Source organism: Equus asinus, chromosome 28 (genome assembly GCF_041296235.1).
Source record: "Equus asinus isolate D_3611 breed Donkey chromosome 28, EquAss-T2T_v2, whole genome shotgun sequence".
Taxonomy (NCBI): Eukaryota; Metazoa; Chordata; class Mammalia; order Perissodactyla; family Equidae; genus Equus; species Equus asinus.
Genome location: NC_091817.1, coordinates 43,834,721 through 43,859,708, shown reverse-complemented (window position 1 = coordinate 43,859,708; position 24,988 = coordinate 43,834,721). Strand labels below are relative to the sequence as shown.

The window sequence follows — 24,988 nt, the reverse complement described above, 5'->3', positions numbered from 1 at the left end:
ACCTTCTGGAGGAACGCTCTACCACTATCTTGTCTAAATAATCTATGACACCTCTTCCCCCCCGACAGCACACAGTGGTGGCAGGGAGGCTGTAAGGACCACGTCAATGGACAGGGGAGGCTGGAGGAGCCCAGATACCCGTGAGGACTGGGCTTTGCTGCTGGGCCAGTGGAGACTGCCCGACTGATGAGAGCCGCCTTGCCCAAGGTCACACTCCCGTCCAAGGACATTCTGCTCTATTGACTTATTGACTTGGGGGCATCAAGGCCTGGCCCCTTTGCCCTAACTCAGGACCACTCTGAAGAACCACCGCAGCTTCAGAACTCTCTGGAAGGTTGGCTGATGCCTCCCGGGAGACTGCACGGTAGCTCACTCTCTCCCTCCGTAAGAAATCTCCTACAAGCCGACCTCCACCTCAGAGTCTGCTTCTGGGGGCGCCTCGCTCTGGCTGTCCTCGTGTTGCAGGGTCTGCCAGCCCAGCAGGGCTGGAGGTCCTTACCTTGTCCTCCCTATGGAAAGCCAGGCAGGAAGCCCAGGTCACTCCCCGGATGTATGCAGTCGCCATCTTGAGGATATCCAACTTGAAAGGCTGCTCCAGAAAAATGATGTAGTTCTCGGTGAATCCGAAGCTGTGGTAATAGCTCGGGGAGAGGAGGGAGCGGGAGGGGATGGAGCAGAACACCTCCGTGTGCTTCAAGGGGCTCTTCCCCTTCTTCCTGTCCTCTAGAGAAAAGCAAGCCTCAGGAATAGCAGGACCTAGCTCCCCCGGCGACAACGCCACCGTCACCCGCAGCTGGGCCTCTCAGACTGACCTGGGCCTAAGAAGAACCTTTGAATAAGAGCCAACAAGTCAACCGGTGACAGGGTTGCTGCCCGGCTGACACAGGGGCAGAGGCTCGGAGCCCTTCCCACCCAGGCCCACCCCCTGGGGACACCTGGTTCTACAACCTGAAACACCTGAACCACTGGACCTCTGGGCCAGGCGTCTACAACTACAGCCCCGGGGCTACCCCAGCATCCACCTGCTTTTGTAATGAAGGTTATTTGAGACACAGGACCCTCCTTTACGCACGGTCCATACTGCTTGTGCTTCTGAGCCATAACGACAGAGTTGAGCAGTTGTGACAGACACCGTGGGGTCTGCAAAGTCTCAAGTATTTAGTCTGGGGTCCTTTACAACAAATGTTTACCAACTTAAATGTGCACACGGATCATCTGGGGATCACGTCAGAATGTGGAGTTTGACTCAGGGACCAGCCCGGTGGTGCAGCGGTTAAGCGCACACGTTCTGCTTTGGAGGCCCGGGGTTTGCCGGTTCGGATCCCGGGTGCGGACACGGCACCGCTTGGCATGCCATGTTGTGGTAGGCATCCCACATATAAAGTAGAGGAAGATGGGCATGGATGTTAGCTCAGGGTCGGTCTTCCTCAGCAAAAAAAGAGGAGGATTGGCAGCAGATGTTAGCTCAGGGCTAATCTTCCTCAAAAAAAAAAGAATGTGGAGTTTGACTCAGTAGGCATGGCTGGGACCTGACGTTCTGCATTTCTATCAAGCTCCCAGGTGTTGGGCCAGCTTCCCGGGCTTAAGCTTTGATATTTGGCTGAGAACCAATAAGGTCAAATTATTTCATAGGGTTTCCGCGAATTTCTCTTGGCATTGCCCATTCTGAAACGTCTGGCAATGAGACTAAGTATCTGCTACGTTGAAGGACTTTTTCGTATCTTGTGACAGCCAAGGTAGGCTGTGTGATTCCCATTTCACAGATGGGAAACTGAGGGTTGGAATGGTCTATCGTTATGGCCAAAGGCACAAGGCTAAGGGAAGAAGACACAGCCCGCTTAGCCTGGCTACCTCCTCTGTTATTAGGGATTCCGACACACAGAGGGAAGGGAGAGAACAGAATGAAACCACCGAGTAGTCCAGCACCTCGCCCGGCGCCCAGACACCAGAGGTGCTCAGTATACGTTCAGTCTTCTTCCTCTGCAAGTGTGAGTCACCCACTGGCCAAATGGTCTCCCCACCCAGGCCCGGGGCTGGTTTATAATGAGTTATCTGCAAGCGTCCCCACCTTTCTTGTGGCCACCTGTGCACATTGTAAACAGCTGGCTGGTGGGAGGGCTGCTGTGGGGTTATGGGTTAGCTCTTTTCTTCCCCAAACAAATGGAACACAAAGCAATTGAAACGAAAAGCACCCTGGCCCTGGAGGCAGGAGACGGGTGTGAATTCCAGGGAAGCCATCCACATGGAGCAGGTGCTCAGAGGGGAGCTGCTTGCATGAAGCTGGTGGCCGCCCTGTAAGCTGCGTGACTGTGGGCATGTCACCTGATTCCCCTGGGCCTTATAGTCGTCCTCTGCAATAGGAGGTGGCAAACTCGAATGCTTGGACCATCCCCAGGTCTGATGCTCTAGGATTCCAAGCTAGACCCCACATCCCTTCGTTGGCTTAATTAACGGGAGTTCCATTTAACAAGAATACTCATTGTACCTTCTGACCTCAGGGACTCCCATCTGTCAGCAGAGCCTGGTAATTTGCTCAGGAAGCTTGACAGGACTCGGGGGTGGGGAGGGGTGGGGGAGCCAGCAGAGATCACAGATGGAAACCAGTTTTCCTAAACCAGAAGGTCAGGCCAAGCACCTTTGTGGTTCTGCACTGTCTCCAGCTGCCCTCAGAGGCCTGGTCTCCTGGGTGCGGTTCCCAGGAGGGTCCTGGACAAATAAGGGCTAGGAGCCCCACCCTCCTCCCCCTCAGGAACGTGCAATTACAATTGGCCTGGGCTTCCCTCCAGGATCCCAGCCATAAGTGGACAAGGTCCAGAAGGCCCCGAGAACAGGGTGGAGATCTGCAAGATAACCCAGCAGGGCTGAGCTCCCTGAACAAGCCGGGAGCCTGGCTTCAGGTGCTGGGATGAAAGTGGGAGGCACAGCCCTGACATACAAAAGTTTGTCAGAAGACTGAAAAAATGACTGGATGTATGGATGGAAGGGAGGAAGGAAGGGTGGGTGGGTGGGTGGATGATGGATAAATGGATGGATGAATGGGTGGGTGGGAAGATGGGTGGATGATGCATAAAGTAATGAACTGGAGCCTAAAGAAAAGGTTAAAATAGGATAAATGGATGAATGGATGGATGGATGAATAGATGGATGGATGGACAGACAGGTAGATGGATGATGAAGGAATGATGGACAGATGATGGATGAATGATGGGTAAATTAATGAATTAATGAGCTGGAGCCTAAAGAAAAAGAGGTGAGAATAGTAAAGGAATTCACTTCTTCTAGGAGGAAGCCTCATAGCTCCTCTTTTCTCCTAAAGGAGAGAAGTGAGTTCATGGTCATCTGAGTCATCTAGGAGGGAAAGTGTCAGATTCAGTCTTGCGTCGTCAAGTAAAATCAGAACTCTTCAGAAGGAGCCACCCTTCGAATCTGTGCTTCGCTATATCCCAGAATGACCGACCTGGTACTGTGGCAGGGATCTTAAAGATCACATATTTTGTCTTCCCCTTGTCTACGATGGATGTGCCCATGTTGAGAACATTTCCAGCTGCATCATAATGAGGATGTGACGTTGCCACATTTACAGCCACATACTTGCGATAATCAACCTGCAAAATACGACAGTCACCTGGTTTTAAAAATGGGAGAGAATGAAATCCCATGAAAAGCTGACTGATTCTAGGTTCGGAGAGATGATGGCTATTTTGGCGCATCTCCTGATCTGAAAATAAGGCAGACTTCACCTTTAAAGAGGACATTTGCTCTTGCGACCTGATAGAACCTCACGGGGGGCTCCTAGAGCAAATCAGTTGCAGGAGGGTTGACAAGCTGCGTGTGTTCTCCGTGGCAGTTGTTCTGATCCTGCCCCTGGCCCTGCTGGGGTCCTCAGCAGGCACAGAGATGGGATGCCTCACTGCAGAGAGCTCTGAGCAACCACTAGGGCAGAGAGGCAGCCTTAGAGCTAATCTTGGCTACTGCTCTGTGTCATTCTGGTTAAGTCATTTAAATTCTCTCCTTTTGCATTCCACAGAGGCATAAATCTCCAGGACTCTCTCATAGGATTATTCTGGGAATGGAGAGGTTACAAAAACATTTGGTCAAAGACACTGGATTAACAAGCTCAATAATGACCCCCACTAGGAACAGGCCACAACCGTAGAACAATGGGGTAGCCGGGGAACTGACTGTCCGCCCTTCCTCCCCCAGAATAGCACAGCCTCCGGCCAAAAGTCAGGCAATTCTCCATTCTCTCTGAGTGTTTCCTCTCTGTAGCGTTGTGGAAAGCATACATCAATTGGACCCACGCCACCTCGCTTAAAAGGAGCTGGACACAATTTGACAGCTAAGAAAAGCACTGCCTTTAACAGATGGGTAAGATGTATTACGGAGACATCGAGGCTTCGAACAGCCGGCCGGAGAAAACTAAAAGCAGGTCTATTGATTTTCACGAAAGTGTTGACTTGATCCTGCCCAGGAAAGGCATCTACGTGGGCATTTATTTTTGTACCCTTGCTCTCTGCCTAATGCCTCCCTCTTCAGGTCAATACAAGGTAAGGCTGCTGGGAGTGAGTCCTGGGTGTTCCAGCACATTCATTCATTCACACTCCCATGGAGCTCCCACTCAAGGCCAAGCACTACAGACCCTGTTATCAGCTGAATTATGTCTTCCAAAAAGAAAGATAACGTTGAAGTCCTAACTCCTAGGTACTGTGAATGTCACCTTATTTGGAAAGAGGGTCTGTATAGACGTAATCAAGTTAAGATGAAGTCATGCTGGATTAGGGTGGGCCTTAATCCAATGATTTACATCATTATAAAAGACTAGAGTGATGCATCTACAAGCCAGGAACACCAAAGATTGCTGGAAACCACCAGAAGCTGGGAGAAGCAAGGAAGGATCCTCCCCTAGAGGCTTCAGAGGGAGCAGGGCCCTGCTGACATCTTGATTTCAGACTTCCAGCCTCCAGAACTGTGAGAGAAGACACTTCTGTTATTTTAAGCCACGTAGTTTGTGGTACTTTGTTATGGGAGCCCTAGGAGTGAATTCAGACACAATGATGAAACGATGCTGTCCCTGCCCACAGGGAACTTAGACTCTAGTGCTAACTGCTGTGCTGGGGAAGCTTAAGATCCAAGGGCATCAGAGGAGGGGCTCCTCCTGTAAGTTCCTGCGGGCCACCTGCCCTCGCCCAGGGGATCTTTTCATGAACCAGGAAGTGATACCGGTTGTCAATTCATTGATACCTTCTCCAGGGTTTCCAGAGTCTGTGGGTTGATTTTCCTGATGTAATTGGTCTCGGTGGTCGCATAGAAGTCTTCTCCACACTTCATGATGTTAATCAGGCAGTTGTCTGTGAAATCGGGGATGGTGTGGGACAGGTAGGAGAAAGCTCTGGGGAGGACAGCAAAGCAACGGGGTCAATGGCTGTGTCCACCCAGCTGGAAAGTTCTGCTCGGGATGACTTTGGTTTTCCTACTATTTACAACACTCTACTTCAACTAAGGGAGAAAAAGCACTGGGTCCCAACAGGTCATTTGATGGAATCCTGATGACTCAGATATCAAGTTGCCCAAAGATCCTATCATGTTGAATCAGCTAAGAAGTGAGTCAGCTGGGACAACACGGCCGTCAGTGGAGCCCTCCTGGGATCTCAAAAATCCGAAGGTCTCCTGCACCAGAAGCAGCAAGAGCTGGTGGGTGGTTCTGAAATATCTTAAGAAGCTCTACAGAAATCATACATGTACCCATAATGGCCCCCACAGACTAGCAAAACCCCCCTTTTGGCAGGAAAGTGAGTCCATACTGGTTGCCTCAAATTTGTCCAGGAAATTAGTTTTTTAAAAAAGGAAAGCATACAAATTATGACTTAGGAACTCAAAATTAATTCGACTACAAGGCGAACTCAAAGCAGGAAGAAAGAAAAATTCTGGATCCACGTGTTGGTTAGTGCTCCCCCTACTGGCAAATAGTGCAACAGCAAGGATGCCTCCCAGGTCCCCGTTTTAAATTCATTCCCGCCCCCTCCCCCCCTCTTACTGGCTCCTCCCCCATCTGCAAATGTGAGTTGGATGCTTGCTGTGTGGCAGCCCCAGCAGTGGATACTGGAACTGGAGAGATGATGTCAGTTTTGGAAGAGCAGAAGCACTCTTCCATTTCTGGGCCAGTCTACCCCGAACATTTCATGACTCTTCTACGTCTAAAGAGTGTTATAAGAGATACCGATGGCAGACTTGATCCCCTGGCCAACAATTTAATTTAATTGCCCAATATGTAATACATTCACATGCATCATAAACCCAGATCATTTAAAATATATACAGCTAAAAATCTTCCCTTATTCTTTTCCCCCACTTCTCAATTTCCCACTCCCTTATGTATCCAGTGAATTTCCTTATGCACATACAAGCAAAAATAAATCTAGACTTCCTCCTGCTTTTGTAGACAACATATAGCATACTATATGCTTTTTCCACTTAACAATGTATCTTGGAAATCTTTCCATTCAATACATAGAGAGCATCCTCATTCCTTTTGGCTTCTGCCTGATATTTTCTTGTATAGTCTTACTGTTATTTATCTAACCACTCCTCTGATGATGAACATCTGGGTTATTTTCCTCACTGTAACAAATAACGCAGCCTTGAATAACCTCATGCATTTGTCATTTCAAACACAAGCAAGTGTCCCTCTAGACTGAGGGGACGTATACTGGTAATTTAGATAGATAATTCCAGATTGCTCTCCCACCGGTCATGTGGGAGAATAACCACTCATCTGTCAGATGCGTTTTGCCTCTCTTGCTGTCAGTGGTCAAGAACTGCATAGCGTATATGAGCCCAGGCAAGCATGGGCAGGTTTTCATCCACCCGAAAGAGAATGAGCAGAGATGCGAATGTTGGTTGTTTTGATCATTAAGGATATTGAAAAGCACGACCAGATTCAAAATGGACATTTACTTGGAAAATATGTTTTTGCAGGGGTCCGGATAGGCCATCGTTCCAAACTCTGACACCACGATCCTGTTGGCCTCGATGTTGGCGTTGTAGGTATCGCTTCTCAGGTATTTGCTCCTGTAATAGACTTCACCTGAAAGAGAAGCAGCGGAATCATTCCAGGCGGACCCCTTTACAGGGCTTTAAAGTCGATTTCGGCCATTCCAGGGGTTTTAGCGGGGGAAGGCGGGGTGAGTCCATGAGGACAGTTCCCGTTAATGTGTGTGCCCGATATAAGGAGCGCTGGGGGCGTGCTCTCACACACATTCCTTCCCTTGAGACTTACAACAACACGGCAGGTAAGTATTCCTATTAGCTCTGTTTTACGGATGAGGGAATTGAGGCTCAGAGAGGTTCAGTCACCTTGCCCAGCACTACTCAGCAGAGAGGCACTGACCCAGGCCGTGACCATCCCTTCCGCCATGTTGGTATCCCTCCAGGTAAGGTCCACATTTGGAGGACTGGTCCAGAAGGCCTCACACTTGGGCTGGGTTTCCCCAGGGCCTGGTTCAGTCCTGGGAGCCTTCCATGGGCAATTTCAGCCCCTAGAGTAACATTTCATACCTACTGCAACCGGAGGGTGACCTAACACCCAATCCTGCATGCGGAGGAGGGTCAGCCCAGGTGCTGGTGTCTAATTCACCTAGACACCAGAGACAATCCAACTCATGGCATAAAAGAAGAGACTCTGGACCAGCCCATCAAGACCAACCTTAGGTTCCTCTTGCTGCTGTAACAAGTTACCATAAACTTAGTGGCTTAAAACAACACAAACCTGTTATCTTACTGTGTTGGAAGACACAGTCCGAAATGGGGCTCACGGAGCTAAAATCAAGGTGTCGGCAGGGCTGGTTCCTCTGGAGGCTCCAGGAGAGAACCCATTCTTTGCTTTTCTCACTTCTAGAAGTTGCCTGCGTTCTTTGGCTGGTGGCCACATCACTCTGACCTCTGTTTCAGTTGTCACATCTTCTCTGACTCTGACCCTCCTGCCTTCCTCTTTCCCTCGAGATAACTCTGATTACACTGAGCCCACCCTGATAATCCAGGAAAATCTCCCATCTCGAGGCTTTCACTTAATCACAACTGTAAAGACCCTTTCACCAGGTAGAGTAACATATAACATGCTCACATGTTCCTTTTGGGGAAAGAAGGAGGAGAGAAAGGAGGAGTGGAGGGGGGAGGGAGGAGAGAGCAGAGGAGGCCCAGCTGGGAATGGACGGATCAGGAGAGGCTTCGCGGAGGAGGTGGCACTTGAAATAGCCCTTGAAGGATGAGTAAAATTTGACCACCATAGCTTGAGGGGCAGGAATAGGAGAGAGGGTAGGGTGTTCCCGTTCATTCTTCCCAGGCAATCTGTAAGGACAGGCCTGGAGGTGGGGAATGCAGCCCACTTCCCGCAGGAGCTGGGTCAGGTGGGCTGGAGCAGCAGGTAGGGGCTCCGGAACAGCAGGAAGGAGAGGAGGGTGAGGTGGGGGCCCCAGCGGGTCCGCAGGACTGCGAATACCAAGGCTTTGGAACTTCATTTGGTGGGCAATTTGAAACCTCTGGATTTTTTTGTTTTCTTTGATTTTGCTTTTAATTAGCAAGTGACGTTATGTCGATTTTTCCCCCCTAAGGAACACATTTCTTGCGGTAGTATAAGATACACTTCCAATGTTGGTACAATTATAATACGCAAAAAATTAGGGCTCAGGACATACTGATATTTTGTTCCCGTAAAAAAAGGTTGATCAGAGAAGTGCCCATCATCCATCCACTGCTGCAATGATGGGCTTAGATGTTCTTAACACATGAAGTACAAAGGGTTTGGGTGCTCAGTGGCCCTGCAGACCCATTTCTCAGCTAAAAAAATTGAGGCACAGAGAGATTAAGTGCCTTGCCTTAAGCCACTCAGCTAGTGAGCGGTAAACTGGATTCAAAGATTCTGACACAGCGACCACAGTCAGTATGACCATTCTGTGTGATCCTTGTTATTAAGAATACACCTATAGAAATGTGCTGCCATACTGTATGGTTTGATAAAGTGTCACAAACTGAAGCTACCCCTGTAAACGATATCCCAATCAAGAAACAGAACACAGGCAGCCCCCTCATGTCTCGTCCAGTCTCTAGCCTCTCTCCCGCAGGGGAACCACTATCTTGACTTCTAACAGCCTTGACCAGTTTTGGTCTTGGGGTTGTGTCTTCCCATCCATCTCCAAAGGATGTGAGCGGATGTTTCAGGGGTAATGACTCCACCTGTGCACTTCTGCGGAAATAATAACAATGACGGTAATGGTAATCATAATAAAATTGGAAGAGGCCATGAAAGACCTTCTAGTTCTTTCTCTAGTCTTCGGGAGGCAAGTCGTGTGTCCCTAAGGGGCAGACAATCATCTATCCTCTTCTCAAACATCTTTTGGGAGGTGGCTACTGTGAATGCGTCTCTCTGAGATATTTCAGTAGAGGGAACTCTGTTCCTGGGGCAGCAGGAAGAAATCTGAAGGGATGGTCAGGGGCCCTGGCTCCGGGGTTAACAGGGCGCTAGGTTCATGCATTCAACCAGTACTTATTAAACACCTTGAAAGGCCAGGAAGTGGGGAATATAATGGTGAGCAGGACAGGCAAGATCTCTACCCCTGAGGAGGTTCAGGTCTCCACGTGGATGCCGTGTGGATGTGAACCCTTGCTCTCATCTACTGGCCGTGCCCTTGACTTTGTGTCAGAATCAGGGCTCAGTCCTCTCTGCTCTGACGTGAGGACCACATGTTCTTTACAGAGCTGATGTGACGTTGGAGCCTGTAAAGCATGTAGCACATAGTAGGTGCTCAATAAAGGCCACATCTACTGTTGAGATGCAGTAGGTAGAGTGGGCAAGGCTTTGGCTCTAGGGTTAGTCCCAGTCCAAGGCTTGTGACCTTGGGCGGGTCTCTTCATCTCATTGAGCCTCAGTTTTCTCAGCTGGAAGTTGGGGATCACACAGTCCTCCCCAACTAGGGCTGGCAGTTTTAAACGAGATGGGATGACAGAAGGAGCTTGGCCCGTTGGCACACAGCATGGCTGCTGGATTGTCCAACAAAATCCTGGAGACAGGAAGACTCACCTATGGTCGGTGAGGCCACACCCACTGGTCCTCAGCCGCGTGCTACACAGAACCTGCCTTAGGGCCACTGGTCTCCCTGGAGCCAGCCTGTCCTTTGCTGGTCACTCTCTCTGAGAGTCGCCACCCACAGGCACTGGCTAAGGTGCTTTGGGACCTGTAGTGCTTTGCCTAAAATGCTGAATTCTGTTCACTTGAAATGTAAACACAGGGCCCAGGCTGGTTGTCGGCAGGCGGCCCATTTCCTATAAACAACCAACCCCAGAGCACGGAGCCCTGGGGGCCCTAGGAAAATGTGTCTCTGGAATTGCTCAAGCTGACACTCAAATTTGAGGACCATGCATTCCCCACCACCCTGCTCGAGGGAGAGCCCAATTAGCCACATTCCTTCTAAACGGACACGAGTAAACAAACAGGCTTCTGGCTGGGAGCTTTGAGAACTGGTTCCCGTTGGATAGTTTGGGGGGGTGGGGGAGGGATCTATATATCTCTCTATATATACACACAAACACATATATTTATGTATACATGTGTATGTGTGTTGCTTTCAAAGGAAGCTTTCCAAAAGGCTACTTTGGAATTATAACAATTGAAAAAGTCAGTTTCGGAAATGTTAAATTCTCGAGAGCTCTTTTCGCCTCGAAATCTTGGTGACCCTGGCTCTTGGAATTCACATGTTCAAATCTTCATGGGACAACAACCTCGCCTCTCTGTAGAAAATGATCAAATATATTGCTGAGAGAGACCTGGGTGCACTCGTCTCTCTGCCTGCGTGCGTCATGACATTTTTTACTTTGCAGTAATTTTAGACTTACGGAAAAGAGCGCTCCCCCACGCCCTTCCCTGGCTCCTCCTTCTCGGCTCTGCCTCTTCCATTCAAATCTTTGTGAGTTTTTACAGCATTACCCTCTCCTAGCCTCTGCCAAAGGCCACACACCACGTTTCTGTCTTTCACTTTCTTGCTCTAGAGTCTTTTCTCGTTGGTTGGCGCTAGTTTAGCTTCCCCATGCTGGCTGTACACTGGAGTCACCCGGTGCTTTTAAAAGATTATGGGAGGCTGAGCCCCATCCCGTGGCTCTCTGATGAGCTTGGTCTTGGGTGGGATGGGCAGCCAGGCAGGAGGGCCACTGGGGAGGTCTTCTCAAGCTCAGTGTGCTCAGGGTCATCTGGGAAATGCGTTAGAAACACAGACGCTCTGTCTCTATTCCTTGGGATTATGAGTCACTCAAGCCCTGGGTGGGGTCTCAGGATTTGCAGCTTCAAGGAGCATCCTGGGGGATTCTGAGGCAGCAGGTCCACAAACCACCTTTTGGGAACTACTGGCTTCGGGTTCTCTGCAAATCAGAGGACCCTGAAAGCCCTGTGCGTGCCCTCCAGAATCGTGTGTAGTAGGGCTTAAAGTTTCAGGTTTATATTTCCACTGCTAGACAATGGGGAGCCATTGAGAGTCCTAGAGGAGAGGAGAAATGAGGCCAGGCCGTGACACACCAACATTGGCTATCTGGCAGCCTCGAGAGGATTGGGCTGGAGAAATGGGGAGAGACAGTAGCTGGCAGAAAGGGGGAAAGGGAGCAGAACTGCATAATGGTTAGGACTCGGGATTCTGGATTTGGAGAGTACGGGGTCTGTATTTGACCACCACTGTTTCTCAGCTGTGTGCATTTGGGCAAGTTCCTTGGCCTGTCTGGGTCTTAGACTCACATCTGTAAAATCAAGATGGTAGCAGGGGTACCCTCCTCAGGAGCTGTAGTGAGGGCTGAGTTGTGGATGGGTACAAAGAACTTATGCAAGTGGCCAGCAAGCACCTCCTGAGGCGAGTGACAAAGAGATGGGTTGGGACATGTTGCTTCCTTCTACCGAAACTGTCTTTGCCTCATCCATACCATTCCAGCTCCCTACAGAGCTTCCAAGTGCCCTCTGGGCTGGGCCCCATGCTTGGTGATGAAGATACAACCATTTGAACAGGAACCCTGCATTTTGGGGCCCTCCACCCTGTACTGGAGAATGACAAACTGATCATCACAAAGCAGAGTGAGGGCATACACCCTTGACACATGCTGGGTTCAAGAGCAGGACAGAGAAGGGGCCGGCCCGGTGGTGCAGTGGTTAAATTCTCATGCTCTGATTTGGCAGCCCAGGGTTCCCAGGTTTGGATCCCGGGCGCAGACCTGTACACCACTCATCAAGCCGTGCTGTGGTGGCATCCCACATACAAAGTAGAGGAAGACTGGCACAGATGTTAGCTCAGGGCCAATCTTCCTCACTAAAAAAAAAGAAGCAGGACAGGGAAGGCGTGATATTGGGCATACTCTCCATACTTCTCATCTTCCAGCCAGCTCCAGATTATGAATAGGACTGAGTCTTTCATGCTGCTGTATTGTATATACTTTTTATTTTCGGTGTATTATGATGTTGTAACATCTTAAGAAACCTTTCTGGCTGGGGAGAGACTGTTTCTCCCTGGATTAGCCAATTCCTAGAGGTGGCAAGGGGCCCAGCAAGTCTTTGATATGCAAACGAACCAGCCCAGGGCCAGACCTCCTCCACTTGGTCCACGCACCCCAGGAGGCAGCATCCCTCGGCCTTAACCATCAGGGCCAGGTAGCAGGCACCTAGGGACCACTGCTAGAGCCCAAGCCTGAGGGTGTTATCCAAACTCTCCCATCCCAGACCATTCCCTCCGCCCTGTCTGCCTTTCCCACGGGAACCCCAGTGATGGCCCCAGCCTGAGTGTTCACCCCACTCCTGTCTGCTGCCTCCTGACCCCCTGGTATTATCCCACGTGGCCTTGGGAGGCGCCGTGTGCTCCTGTCCCCTGAGCCTCTCCTTGCCTCCTCTTGCGGCTGCACCTGACTGACCAGCCCATAAAAAGATACAGAACAGCTACTTACCTTTGACAATGGATTTTTAGTTTGAAAACCTACTAGAAGCCTTGAGAAAGTCTAAGCAGCATGGGATGGCTTTGGTCACTTGCCTATTTATCCCACTCAGGGGTTTTGGTGGATGGCCAAGCTTCTGCAAGACAGCCATGGCTCCGTCATCCCCTGCCGGTGCCCTCATCCCTCCTGGTCTCTATGGAAGGAGGCGGGAGCCACCACCCAGTAAGCTGTGAGGGGTCACTTAAGCAACCTGCCGTTTCTCAAGTAGTTGGTGTGTGTGTGCTGGGGTTAGGACAGGGGAGGTGGTTGCAAACTTGAACTCCAGACAACAAAAGTCGGATCTCAGCCTACATAGGTGCCCTTGGACAAGTCGCTCTACCTCTCTAAGGTTTCAACTTCTATGTCTGCAAAGAGGGGACAAGGATACTCCCACCCATCGTTAATGTGAGCATGGGAAATGCACCGCGAAGGACCGGTGAGGCAGGGCCACACAGAAAGGAGCCACTGGTACCTTGCCCTCTCCCACACCTCAGCCAGAACGGCGTTCATTTCCCCAGGAATCCTTAGTGACTCTGTCTGAAAAGGAGGGCATCGTTGAGGCTTAGGGCTGTCAGGAAATACGCAACACCCCCTGTGTAGCTGAGTCTCAGTAAAATCTGTAGGTTTTTGCAAACTCAGAGCTCATGGTTTTCACACATGTTGTCTCCATTCATGAAATATCAGAGCAAGTCACTGGCATAGAGTCTGCACTCAAAAAATAATTGCCGACTGACTTGAAAGAAATAACAGTTATACAAAAATAATAGCTAATGCTTATCAAGTACATATTACATGCCAGACATTCTACAAAGCTCCTTATACATATTAGTTTATTTAAATTCCACAGCAGCTCTCTGCGATATGCAACGAATATCTTCATTTTGTAAGAGACTCTACGGGAGACTGAGACACAGAGAGGGTCCTTCACTTGGCCAAAGTCACACAGCTTGGGTACCTATGAGCTAGGATGGTGGATCTGGGATTCAAACCTGGCAACAATGATGGTGGTTTGTAACCGACTGAGCATCTCCCAGGTGTCAGGCCCTTGCTAGGCCCCCAGTACTTCTAGTCATCACCACAGTTCTCCAAAGGGGAAGATCAAGCCTTTATACTGAGAAGGACCCGAAGGCCGAGGGTGGCGGAGTGACCATAGTCTGCCATGCCGGAACACAGGGGTTAAAGAAAAATCTCACCCAGCTGAAGCACTTGGACATGAATTTCCTCACCATGTGACTCTGAGCCTACTAAAGCCTCATGCAACCCATCCTGGACCTCTTGGACCAGAGCTCACCTCGTGCTCGTGTGACATAAGCCAGCTCAAGGGCCAACAGCAAACAGGTCACAATCCACTCTTGAGCCAGTCACCTGATCTTAGGGTTTCGCCCTCATTGTGGCATTTTCTCCTTTCTGCCCCATATTCAGTCCGCTCAGGGAGAGCCGCTGACTCAAGCTTGGGGCTTGAGTGACCTGACTCTCTCTCGCCCAGGGAGCAAGCCATTCAGCTCGGCTCTTTTCAGCTCGAGTCTTCCTTTTTGGATTTGACGTGTGTCTGATTCCAAAGCCTGCAGTCTCCAGCCGCTCCTGCCCGCCTCATGGAGAATGCCAATTCTCTTGCAAGTTGAGCTCTTTGAAAAAGAACCTTGGCACCTCTCCAGGGAGGTTTGTGCTTAGGGTGGGCTGAATAATGGCTTCCCCAAGATGACCGTGTTCTAATCTTTGGAACTGGTGACTATGTTACCTGATGTGGCAAAAGAGACGGTACAGATGTGATGAAATTAAGGATCTCGATAAAGGCGATTATCCTGGATTATCTGGGAGGGCCCAATGTCATCACAACGGTCCTTATAAGGGGGAGACAGGAGGGTCAGAGTCAGAGCACTCCTTCTCTGGCAGTGACAGAAGCAAGGAGAGAGAGGGAAAAAGACAGAGAGAGAGAGAGATAGAGAGACTGCAAGATGCTACACTGCTGGCTTTGAAGGCAGAGATGGGGCCACAAGCCAAGGAATGCAGGCGCCTTCCAGAACCTGGAAAAGGCAAGGAAATAGATTCTCTCCCTGGAGTCTCCAGTAGGAACACAGCCCTGCCAACACCCTGATTTTAGCCCAGTGAAGCCCATTTTAGACTTCCAATTTCCAGAACTGTGAGAGAATAAATTTGTGTTATTTTAAGCTACTCAATTTGTGGACGTTTGTTCCAGCAGCAACAGCAAACCAATACAGGGTTCTTACCATCTCTGATGGTGAAGCTGTGCAGCAAGGCCAGCCCATCAAACCAGTGGTTGTATCTGGTCTCTCCCACTGTGTGCATCCCAGGCCCGTTGCGAAGCAGCATTCCCTGCAGCCATGTTGGAATCTTGCCTATTAAGGGAAAGAATGTTCAGTTTCCGCGTCCAAACCAAGAAGCCAGAAGAAATGGCTGTGGAAGGGAATGGAGGCCACAGAGCCCCAACACCACTCTCTGCATCCATCCGTTTACTCATCTCCGGAAACACGCCTGGTACTGTGCTAGTACCAAGGACACCAAGACGAATAGACATCACCCCGGTCCTCAAGATGCTCACCATCCATTGAGAGACAGAGACGGAGGAATCAACAGACACTCAAAATACGCTGTCACAGAGGCCATGTGACACGCTCTGCAGGGGTGCTGCATGGAACAGGACCAGATTTCAAAGACTTGGTATGAAAAAAAAGTAAAATATCCCATCAGCAATTTTTAAAATATTGATTAGATGTTGACCTGATAATGTTTTGGATATGTTGTGTTAAATAAAATATACCATTAAAATTCATTTTACTTATTTCTTTCTACTTTTTTGAGTGCGGCTATCAGAAGACTCAGAGTGATACCCATGGCATGCATTCTATTTCTGTTGGACAGTCCTGCTCTAGAGATAGGGGGCTGCAGCAGGTGCTGTTGGTGGCCCGCCCGTGTCCCCTTGGCATTCACGTCCCCCTGAAGGCTGCTTTCTGCAAATAGCTGCAGCTCTCTGCCTGGGGGCTTTGTTCTCACCGTGGGAGCTGCTCAGCCCACGCACCAGACAAGCTGGGAGCACCTTGGAGGATTAATGCCCTGGGGAGTGGCTCTTGCCTAACAATGGATGGGGAGTTGGGGGACAAACGCCACCACCCCTGGCCCTCAGCTGGGACAACGCAAGCATGTTCTACATGAGGCCTAGAGCATTCAGCTCCGATGGCTCCTGGTGGCCAATGGCTTGAGAATGCCCCTTTTATTGGCTTCCCTCCCACTTGAGCTTGGCATCACGTCCCAAATAAACTACTTACACCTGACTTCTTATCTCTGGAGAAACATGAACCAAGAGATCAAAGATCAGTTCAAAGACCAGGGGATGTGCAAACTGCTTCATGAGACTGAGCGGTGATTTTCAAGCATGGATGTCATTAAGTTATGAGGCTGGGGACTTAAGCAGAGGTCAAGTGGCAAAGGTCGACAAGACCACACCAAGGGCTTTGATTTGGGCCTCAGAGGAACGGGACACCTTTGACAGTTATCATGGAATGACAGCATCGGGTTTTTATTTTGTGATTATTTTATTGGGACAAAATTCACATAACATAAAATCCACCATTTTAAAGTGTACGGTTCAGAGGTTTTCAGTACATTCAAAATGATGTACTGCTGTCACCACTATCTAACTCTAGAACGTTTTCATCGTCCCCAGAGGAGACCCCACAGCCATTTTGGGCAGACACTCTCCGTTTCCCTTCCCCCCAGAACCTGGCAACCACTAATCTACTTCCTGCCTCTACAGATTTACTTATTCTGGACATTTTGTATAAGTGGAATATGCTCCGATTTGAGGTTTCAAAAGTTGTCTCTGGGGCCAGCCCTGGTGCCCTAGTGGTTAAGTTTGGCATGCTCCATTTCAGTGGCCCAGGTTCAGTTCCCCGGGTGCAGACCTACACCATTTGTCAGTGGCCGTGCTGTGGTAGCAACCCACATACGAAAAGAGGAAGATTGGGAACAGATGTTAGCTCAGGGTGAATCTTCCTCAGCAAAAGAAAAAGAAAAAGTCTCTGTGGTGTGGCGTGTGGACGGCAGGGCAGAGTGAAGAGCCAAGGGGAGGTAGGAAGACCAGAGAGAGGATGTGGGTGGCAGTGGTGGGGACAGAGAAAAACAGATGGAGCAGAGACTTGGAGGCTAGAGACCTGACAGGACTCAGTTTGACTAAATTTGGGGCATAGGGGAGGGAAGCACTCAGAAACACCAGGCAAGCCTCATGCCTAGGACAACCAAGTGAATGGTAGAACACTTCACAGAGACCCAGGACACAGGAGAGGGAGCAGGTGAGGCAGAGCAGCCGGAGATGAATCTGAGAACATAGTAAGAGCTCCAGCTATAATCAGAAGAACGTTGATTGGCACTTACGTGCCAGGCACTCTGTTCAAGGTGGATTCACTTATTTCTTCATTGCAGCAACCCTCTGTGGTAGGTACACAATGACTTCATTTGCCATAAGAGGAAACTGAGGCAGGAAATGCTTAAAAAACTTGCCCAGGAGGTCTCAGCCAATAACGCACAGCCAGACATGAAGCCAGAGCCGTGGCCTGGCCTCCCCGGGCAGACGTGTCCACACAGGCACAACCTTTAGGTAGCTGTCGGCCAGTGGACGCTGACCCACTGATTAGACTTGACCCAGGGCTGGAGGCCTGCACGAGGGTCACCTGTCTTCCGATGGCTGCCTGGCCTCGGGCATGTCGCTGCCCGTCTCTAGCCCTCAGCTTCACATCTGCTGAGCAGTGTGATTTACAGCTGTGGTCCTCACACTTGGAAGCCCCCAGAGGGCTTGTGGAAACATGGATTTCTGGGCTCTACCCACAGAGTGTCTGCTTCAGTGGGTCTGGAGTGGAGACTAGGAATCTGTGATGCTGACAAGTGCCTGAGTGATGCTGAGGCTGCCGGTCTGGGGACCATCCTTTGGGAACAGCTGATGTAGATGGAGGGATCCATTCAGCTTTGTAGGTTCTAGGATTCTTGTTTTTTATAATTCCCAAGGATTTCCATGCAGTCACTAAACACAAGGTGTGAAGGGAGGTGTAACAGCAAAATGTTCACGGCACCCCAGAGCATGAAAGGACAGGTACTGTAGGATCCTTTTTAAAAATAAAAAATTAGTAGTAACTGTGTATGTTTTTTGAAAAAAATATTTATATTTATAGCCTATCAATCTATCTTTGTACTATCTGTAGCTATCGTTTAAAAACTCAAAGAAGGGGCTGGCCCCGTGGTGTAGTGGTTGGGTTCATGTGCTCTGCTTCAGCGGCCCAGGGTTCGGAGGTTCAGATCCCGGGTGCAGACATGGCACTGCTCATCAAGCCATGCTGAGGCGGTGTCCCACATAAAATAGAGGAAGATTGGCACAGATGTTAGCTCAGGGCCAAACTTCCTCAAGCAAAAAGAGCAAGATTGGCAATAGATGTTAGCTCAGGACCAGTCTTCCTCAGAAAAAAAACCCCAAAAAACTCAAAGACAGATTCAAATATGAATAGAGCTTAAGAGATGGAAATATAGCTGACTTTTATTTCCCTCTATGTTCTCATTTGCACTTCCAAACTATATATATGTATATACATATATACATATACATATATATGTAACGTATACCCACAGATATAGATATAAATTGTACATTACCTTTGTAATCACAAAAAATGTACAAAAAAGCTATTTCTTGTTTCAAAAGCCACGAGGGCTGTGCCCCGGTTGAAAAGCTGCAATCTGACTTTCCTCACAAAGAACGCTGTTGTCTCTCACTGTCCATGCCTCTAAAGAGGAAAGTGCCCTTGTGCCTGAGCGGACCTACTCAGCCGTTCCCACAACACTGAGCCGGCTCCACTCTGGGACCCGGGAGTTCAGGACAGTCACTGCCCTTGAAGTCCAAACAAGACAGCACCAGGAAAGCAGCAACACAGAAGAGCAGGAGAAAGCCAGAGAGATAAAGGAGACACAAAGCCCACGAGGGGATGTTCCTGCGGAGGGTCCCACTCCTGGTCTGTTTCCCTGGCCCTGCAGCACTCAGGCGCCGAATCACACCTGGGGGCACCTGAGAGGCGATCACGTGGGGCTCAGTGCGTGTGCAGGGGTGGGAGCTCACCCACGCTTCTCGTGCCATTTTGAAATTAATTTAGGGTGCACACATATGCACAGACATATCCTGCATTTGGAATGGACCACATCTTGCAGCATCACCCCGCTGATCATATGCCGTTTGCAGCAATCCCGCGATTTTCCCCTAGAAATAGTGAGAACGACTCTCTTTGGAAACTGTGAGTTAAAATGTATAAAAGCACACCTAGATTTTCACAGAGAATGTGTCTGGATTATGGGTCATTTCCCCCCGATCTACTGTTTTCCAGGTTTTCCAAAAATAATTTACAATAAGTGTGACTTTTATAAACAGGAAAGAAGTGAACATGTAAACATAAAAGAAGAGCCAATTATTTATACCAAATGCTCACCTGTCACTCTGGCCCTCACAGGCTCCAGCTGTTCTTTCTTATTTCTGCCAAATCCAACATCCATAGCACGGGGCGCGGGTGCGAGTGATATTGACAGTGAACAGAGGCTCCTCTGCGTCTGAGCAGCTGCTCCCAGCCCCTCCTTTTCTTCCCTTCCTGTTCTCCCTCCCTCCCTCCTGATGCCACTCGTTTTTCCCTCTGCCCTTTCCCTCGTGGCCGCTTTGATTTTTCCCTCTCTGAGGGCCTGGTATCTCTTCGCGGGCACGGGGAAAGCTGCGCTGGCATTATTTATGTTTGGTCAAAGGTCAGTTCCCCAGCCACGTGTCCTAGCTAATCTCTAATCCTCTTACTGTAGCCCTAACTCTCCCTTTCCAGTTTCACTTTTGGCTTAACCAAGAAAAGCTGGTTTGTTGCTGGGTTTAAATTGGTGGGATAATTTAGCCGTGCATTCTGCTTAGGTGTGTTGTCTGAAATAATCCAACTCAGGAGGTGGAGATGGTTTATGATCAGACATATTATGATCCTGACAAAGAGAGACGGTCAGGATCATCAAAGACACTTGGAATTAGGAGAGCCAAGAGCATGCCAATCATGTTTATTCCTGCTGCATCACGGGAACTTCTTTGGCTGAGATGGGAAGGAATGTTTTGTGTTTTGTTTTTTGTTTTTGAGGAAGATTAGCCCTGAGCTAACATCTGCCACTAATCCTCCTCTTTTTACTGAGGAAGACTGGCCCTGAGCTAACATCCGTGCCCATCTTCCTCTACTTTGTATGTGGGATGCCTGCCACAGCATGGCTTGGTGAGCAGTGCCATGTCCGCACCTGGGATCCGAACTGGCAAGCCTGGGGCCACCGAAGAGGAATGTGTGCACTTAACCGCTGCACCACTGGGCCGGCCCCAGGGAAAGGTTTTTGTTTGGTTTTTGGTAAAGGTCCCTGAGCCTCCATCGCCTTAAAAAATCACATGTAAAGAGCAACTTAATTCATTATATTTCTTTTTTGGAGTAGTAAACACAAAATATTTCATGTACCCATTTAAACAACAAATATAGGGAACCAAAACCTCTACTCAGGACCTATGTGGAACAGTCAAAAGCAAACTTCAGCTTAACTTCCTGGCCTATCAGGAGGGAGAGATAATGCCTGTATTTGATTTTAGGGTTTCCCTATATTTGTGCATCTCAATGCGATGCCATGGCCTAAAATCCATATTCAAGATGCTATGAATGCTGGGTGATGAGTTAATGAACTCATCTTCACTCACATTAAAGAAAGAAACAGCCATTCCCTCTCTGGAGGAGTAAGGGACGAGAACGGGCCTTCATGCGGCCAGCTGAGTATCATGATTGTCAGGTCTGGGGAGAGACCCGTCCCAGGATCTCAGCTCTCAGTCCTGAGAGCCGCCCGGTCTGTCTGTGCTTCCATCCTGGCTGCACATTCCGGTCACCTGGTTGGGACCTTTAAAAGTGTCAGCACCTGGCCCCACTGATTCAGAATCTCTGAAGGTGGAGCCCAACGCTCAGCATTTTTAAAAAATGTCTCCAGATGATTCTAATGCGTGCAGCAGGCATTGAGAAGCCTGGTCCAGGGGAAGACGCCACATGTTTGAGTTGATCCCGGATTCACATTCTTCCCTTTTCTGTGCGTCTGGGGTATATTTCTTATCCTCTTGGAGCTGTCATTTCCTTAACTGTAAAATGGGGGTATAATGATATCGAAATCTCCAGGTTGTTGTAAGTCAAGGGCCTAACGAAGCACCTGGCCCCAAACCATTATCAGCCACTGTTGTTACCCTTTCTTCCCCATGCCGTCAGAAGAACTTCCCTTTGACCCACATTTTCCAGCAAGTCCCATCAAAACTTGCCAGTCTGTTCTGCTGTCTGGTCTAAACATGTATATCCGTGTCAGGGTTATTTATTCGTAGGCTGTGAAAGCTGCATCCTTGTGAGGATTAAAGGAGAATGTCTGGCACACACCGAGGGCTCGGGAAAAACTGCACCGCCAGGGGCGGCAGCTCGGGTGCGGAAGGAGAGAGCTTGGGGCTCAGCGATCAGAAGACCTGGGCTGGGACCTCAGCCCTGCGGTTTAAAAACTGTGATGACCGTCACATGCTCCCTCTGAACCTCACTTTACTCTGCAAAGCAGGATGGCAATGACATAGGATGGCAATATCTATGTTGCAAGGTTTGTTGGGAGGATTATATTGAAATTATATAAATGAGAACAGGACTTTGTTCTCTTTTCTTGTCCATTTTGTATGTTCAGAAAAGCAATGGTCCCCATCCGTGTTCTGAGTCAAGTGCTTTACGAAGCACTCTGCCTGCACCAGCTCGCTCTGGGCTTACATAATCCTGTGAGGTGGGCACTCTCACCGCCCGTTCTAGAGATGAGAAAGCTCAGGGAAGATCACTAGCTTGCCGTGGGTGACACAGCTACTAAGAGATGGAATTAGGAAGCAAAGCCAGGCAGCCTGACTTCAAAGCACATACTCTGTGACAATTCCATACATCTCCAAGGCGTGATGAACGTGTGCTAGATTTTTATTGAATGAAGTAATGGGTGGATGCGTCAATGGGTGGAGGACCCCAAGAGGGCCAGTGTTGGGTTGATATCATCGCCTTGTTACCTAACACTGAAGAAGCAGGGCGAGCCCTCTTCATCCAGATCCCAACCCCACCCCAGGGACAATTACATGGTGAGATAAGGATATTTTTATAATGGTGGTAATAAATTGATCATCACAGTAGATATCTGTAGGAGTTTTATAGGACTCCCACCACAAAGTACCACAGACTGGTGCCTTAAACAGCAGAAATTTATTTTCTGGCTGGGATCAAGGTGTCAGCGTGTCTGGTTTCTTCTGAGGCCTCTCTTCTTGGCTCTCAGACTGCCTCCTTCCTGCTGTGTCCTCACACCGTCGTCCCTCTGTGTGGACATGCCTGGTGTCTCTGTGCGTGTCCAAATTTCCTCATCTTACTGGATGGGACCCACCCTAACAGACTCATTTTAACTCACTCACCTCTTCAAAGATGCTGTCTCCAAATACAGTCACTTTTTGAAGTCCTGAGAGTTAAGCCTTCAACATGTGAATTTTGAGGGGACACAATTCAGCCCATAACATATCATGAAGGCACGACAAAGACACTTTGGCTGAAAGGAGCAGAATGTCTGCTGAAACCCTGAAGATGGGCATTGATCTCAGACAGTAAGTCATCTGGGAACCCTGAGGGGCTCGGAAGCTCATCTGGGTCACCTCGCCAGGCACCACGCTGCCATGCTCAGAGTGCTGGCTTGTTATCCTTGGGCTTATCCAGTTTGGGTTATAAATGATTGCCTTCCCTCCAGGAATCATGTCCTTGCATAATGATGCGCAAAAGCAGGGAGATAGGTGGGGACAGAGGAAGCATTTTCATCCTGGAGGAAAATCTTTCCCAGAATCCCCTGAGCGGATTTTCTCTTAGTGTCATTGGCTGAACTGTCACATGACCACCTCTAGACCCATCCCTGTAAGCAGGAACAGGAGTGCCCTGATTTCCTTAAACCCGTTGCGAGCCTCCCATGGGGTGGCACATTGCCACCTGAATCACATCAGGACTCCAGTAGCAAGGAGAAAGGAGGGGATGGCTTAGGATAGGCAGCCAACAGGGTCAGCTACAGGCAGAACAACATTTGTTCATTCTCATAATCATTCATTCAAGGTACGCTTACTGAGGACCTACTATGTCCTGGAAATACAGCAGTGAACAAAACAGGAAAATAATCCTGCGCCTTCTTGGAACATATGCCGACCATATGCCAAGTTCTGGGATGTAGAGTGATTAATGGCCTCAGTCTCTGTCTTCTTGGGCTCCCACGATATTCTTTTTGCTTGGGGTCCAAATCTGCACTCCACCCCCCGCCCCAAAAGGACGTGCATTTCCCAAAGGGGTTAGGGTCCTGCGGTGGTTCACAGACGGCCTTCTTGTTGGACCTCCATTCTTCCTTTTTATAAACAGAGATAACAAGCAACAGCAGCTCTTCTCCAAGAAGCTCTGGCATTGCTCTGGACCCACGCAAGCCTGACCTCTGCTTTCTGTGTCTTTGCTAATATGGGAAAAGTGGGACAGCAGACTCATTGCCAGTAGGAGCTGTCTCCTGGCCTGTCCTCCAGCCTCTGATAAAGGCCATTCACTGGATGCTTGACACATGCCAAATAGTGTGCTAAGTGTCTTATTAGAGTCTTTTATTAATCCCTACACATCCCAGCAAGGGAATCATTAGCAATCTTATTGTACAGCCTCAGAGATGGGGAGAACTTGATCAAGGTCAACATCAAGTCAGTGCATGTTCTTTCCCACCACACAGTCATACTTCCCACTTTTCTTTTTTTTTGAAGATTTTATTTTTCCTTTTTCTCCCCAAAGCCCACCAGTACATAGTTGTGTACTTTTAGTTGTGGGTCCGTCTAGTTGTGGCATGTGGGATGCCGCCTCAGCATGGCTTGATGAGCGGTGCCATGTCCGTGCCCAGGATTCGAACCAGCAGAACCCTGGGCCACCGAAGCAGAGCGTGCAAACTTAACCACTCAGCCACGGGACCAGCCCCTACTTTCCACTTTTTGAAGCTGCTGATTGAGGAAAAGAAATACATAAGAGAGCAAAACTGGGTGCCCCACAGACAGTTTCTGTAATGCATTTGCTGCCCTAAAATGGGACTAAAGCTGACCAGCACATAAGAGAACAGGGTATTGGGGATGTGAAGGGATGTAACTCATCTCACACGAGAGTTTTGGCCATTTATTGCCAGAACAAACCACTCTAAAACCTAGTGGCTTAAAACAACAACCATTTTTATTATCTCTCCGGGTTCTGCGGGCTCAGTCCTGTAGGTGGATGGGGCTCTGCTGGGCGGTTCTTCTGCTTTCACTGCTTGGGGTTCCTTACGTGGTCACGAGTCAGCTGGAAGTTGACTGGGGTGCTAGGAGGCCCAGGCCTTGGCCTCTCTCCCTCTCCATGTGTTCTCAGGGCCTGTGCTTGACCCTCTCCATGGGACCTCTCCAGCAGGACAGCTGGACTTCTGTAATGGCAGCAAAACCTCCCAAAAGTATGTCGGGAGAGAGGAAGCAGAAGCTGCCAGTCTCCTTTAGGGCTGAAGCCAGGACTGGCCGTTTCACTTTCACTGCCTTCTATTGGTTAGCACAAATCACAGGGCGGGGAGTGACCACACCAGGGTATGAATATGCAGTCTGGGCTGTGTGGTCCCTGGGGTGGACCCATTTGCATTTGAGCCTCAGCTCTTCCACTTACTAGCTGAGCATCTGAGCCACCTGCTTAAATCTCAGAGCCTCAGTTCCCCATCTCTCAAATAGGAATTACAACACCCGCCTCACCAGGTGGCTGTGAAGTTTAAATTAAACAACGGAAGCTCTGATCACGTCTCTTATAGTGCTTAGAGTATAGTAGGAGATTATAGCCTGGTCTTTTCCTTTCTTTTCTTGGGAAAGAAAGAAAAATTGCAAAGGTCAGCCAATAGGACAATCAGA

At 49.2% G+C, this 24,988-nt stretch overlaps 1 protein-coding gene across 3 annotated transcripts in view; it reads right to left on the bottom strand.

The window, feature by feature from the left end:
* The window catches only part of BCO1 (beta-carotene oxygenase 1), a 36,372-nt gene extending 16,632 nt beyond the window's left edge, over window positions 1-19,740 (bottom strand). Inside the window, exons 1-6 of one of the 3 annotated variants that reach the window (XM_014844272.3) lie at window positions 19,467-19,740; window positions 15,216-15,344; window positions 6,955-7,084; window positions 5,242-5,389; window positions 3,458-3,605; window positions 500-723 (exon numbers count right to left, since the gene is read on the bottom strand). In XM_014844272.3, the coding sequence (XP_014699758.1) occupies window positions 500-723; window positions 3,458-3,605; window positions 5,242-5,389; window positions 6,955-7,084; window positions 15,216-15,344; window positions 19,467-19,530 (843 nt within the window). In that variant the 5' untranslated portion in view covers window positions 19,531-19,740. The remainder of the gene's footprint in view (window positions 1-499; window positions 724-3,457; window positions 3,606-5,241; window positions 5,390-6,954; window positions 7,085-15,215; window positions 15,345-19,466) is intronic. The other 2 variants (XM_044761564.2, XM_070500723.1) reach the window with 2 other exon arrangements.
* Between the last annotated feature and the right edge of the window lie 5,248 nt (window positions 19,741-24,988).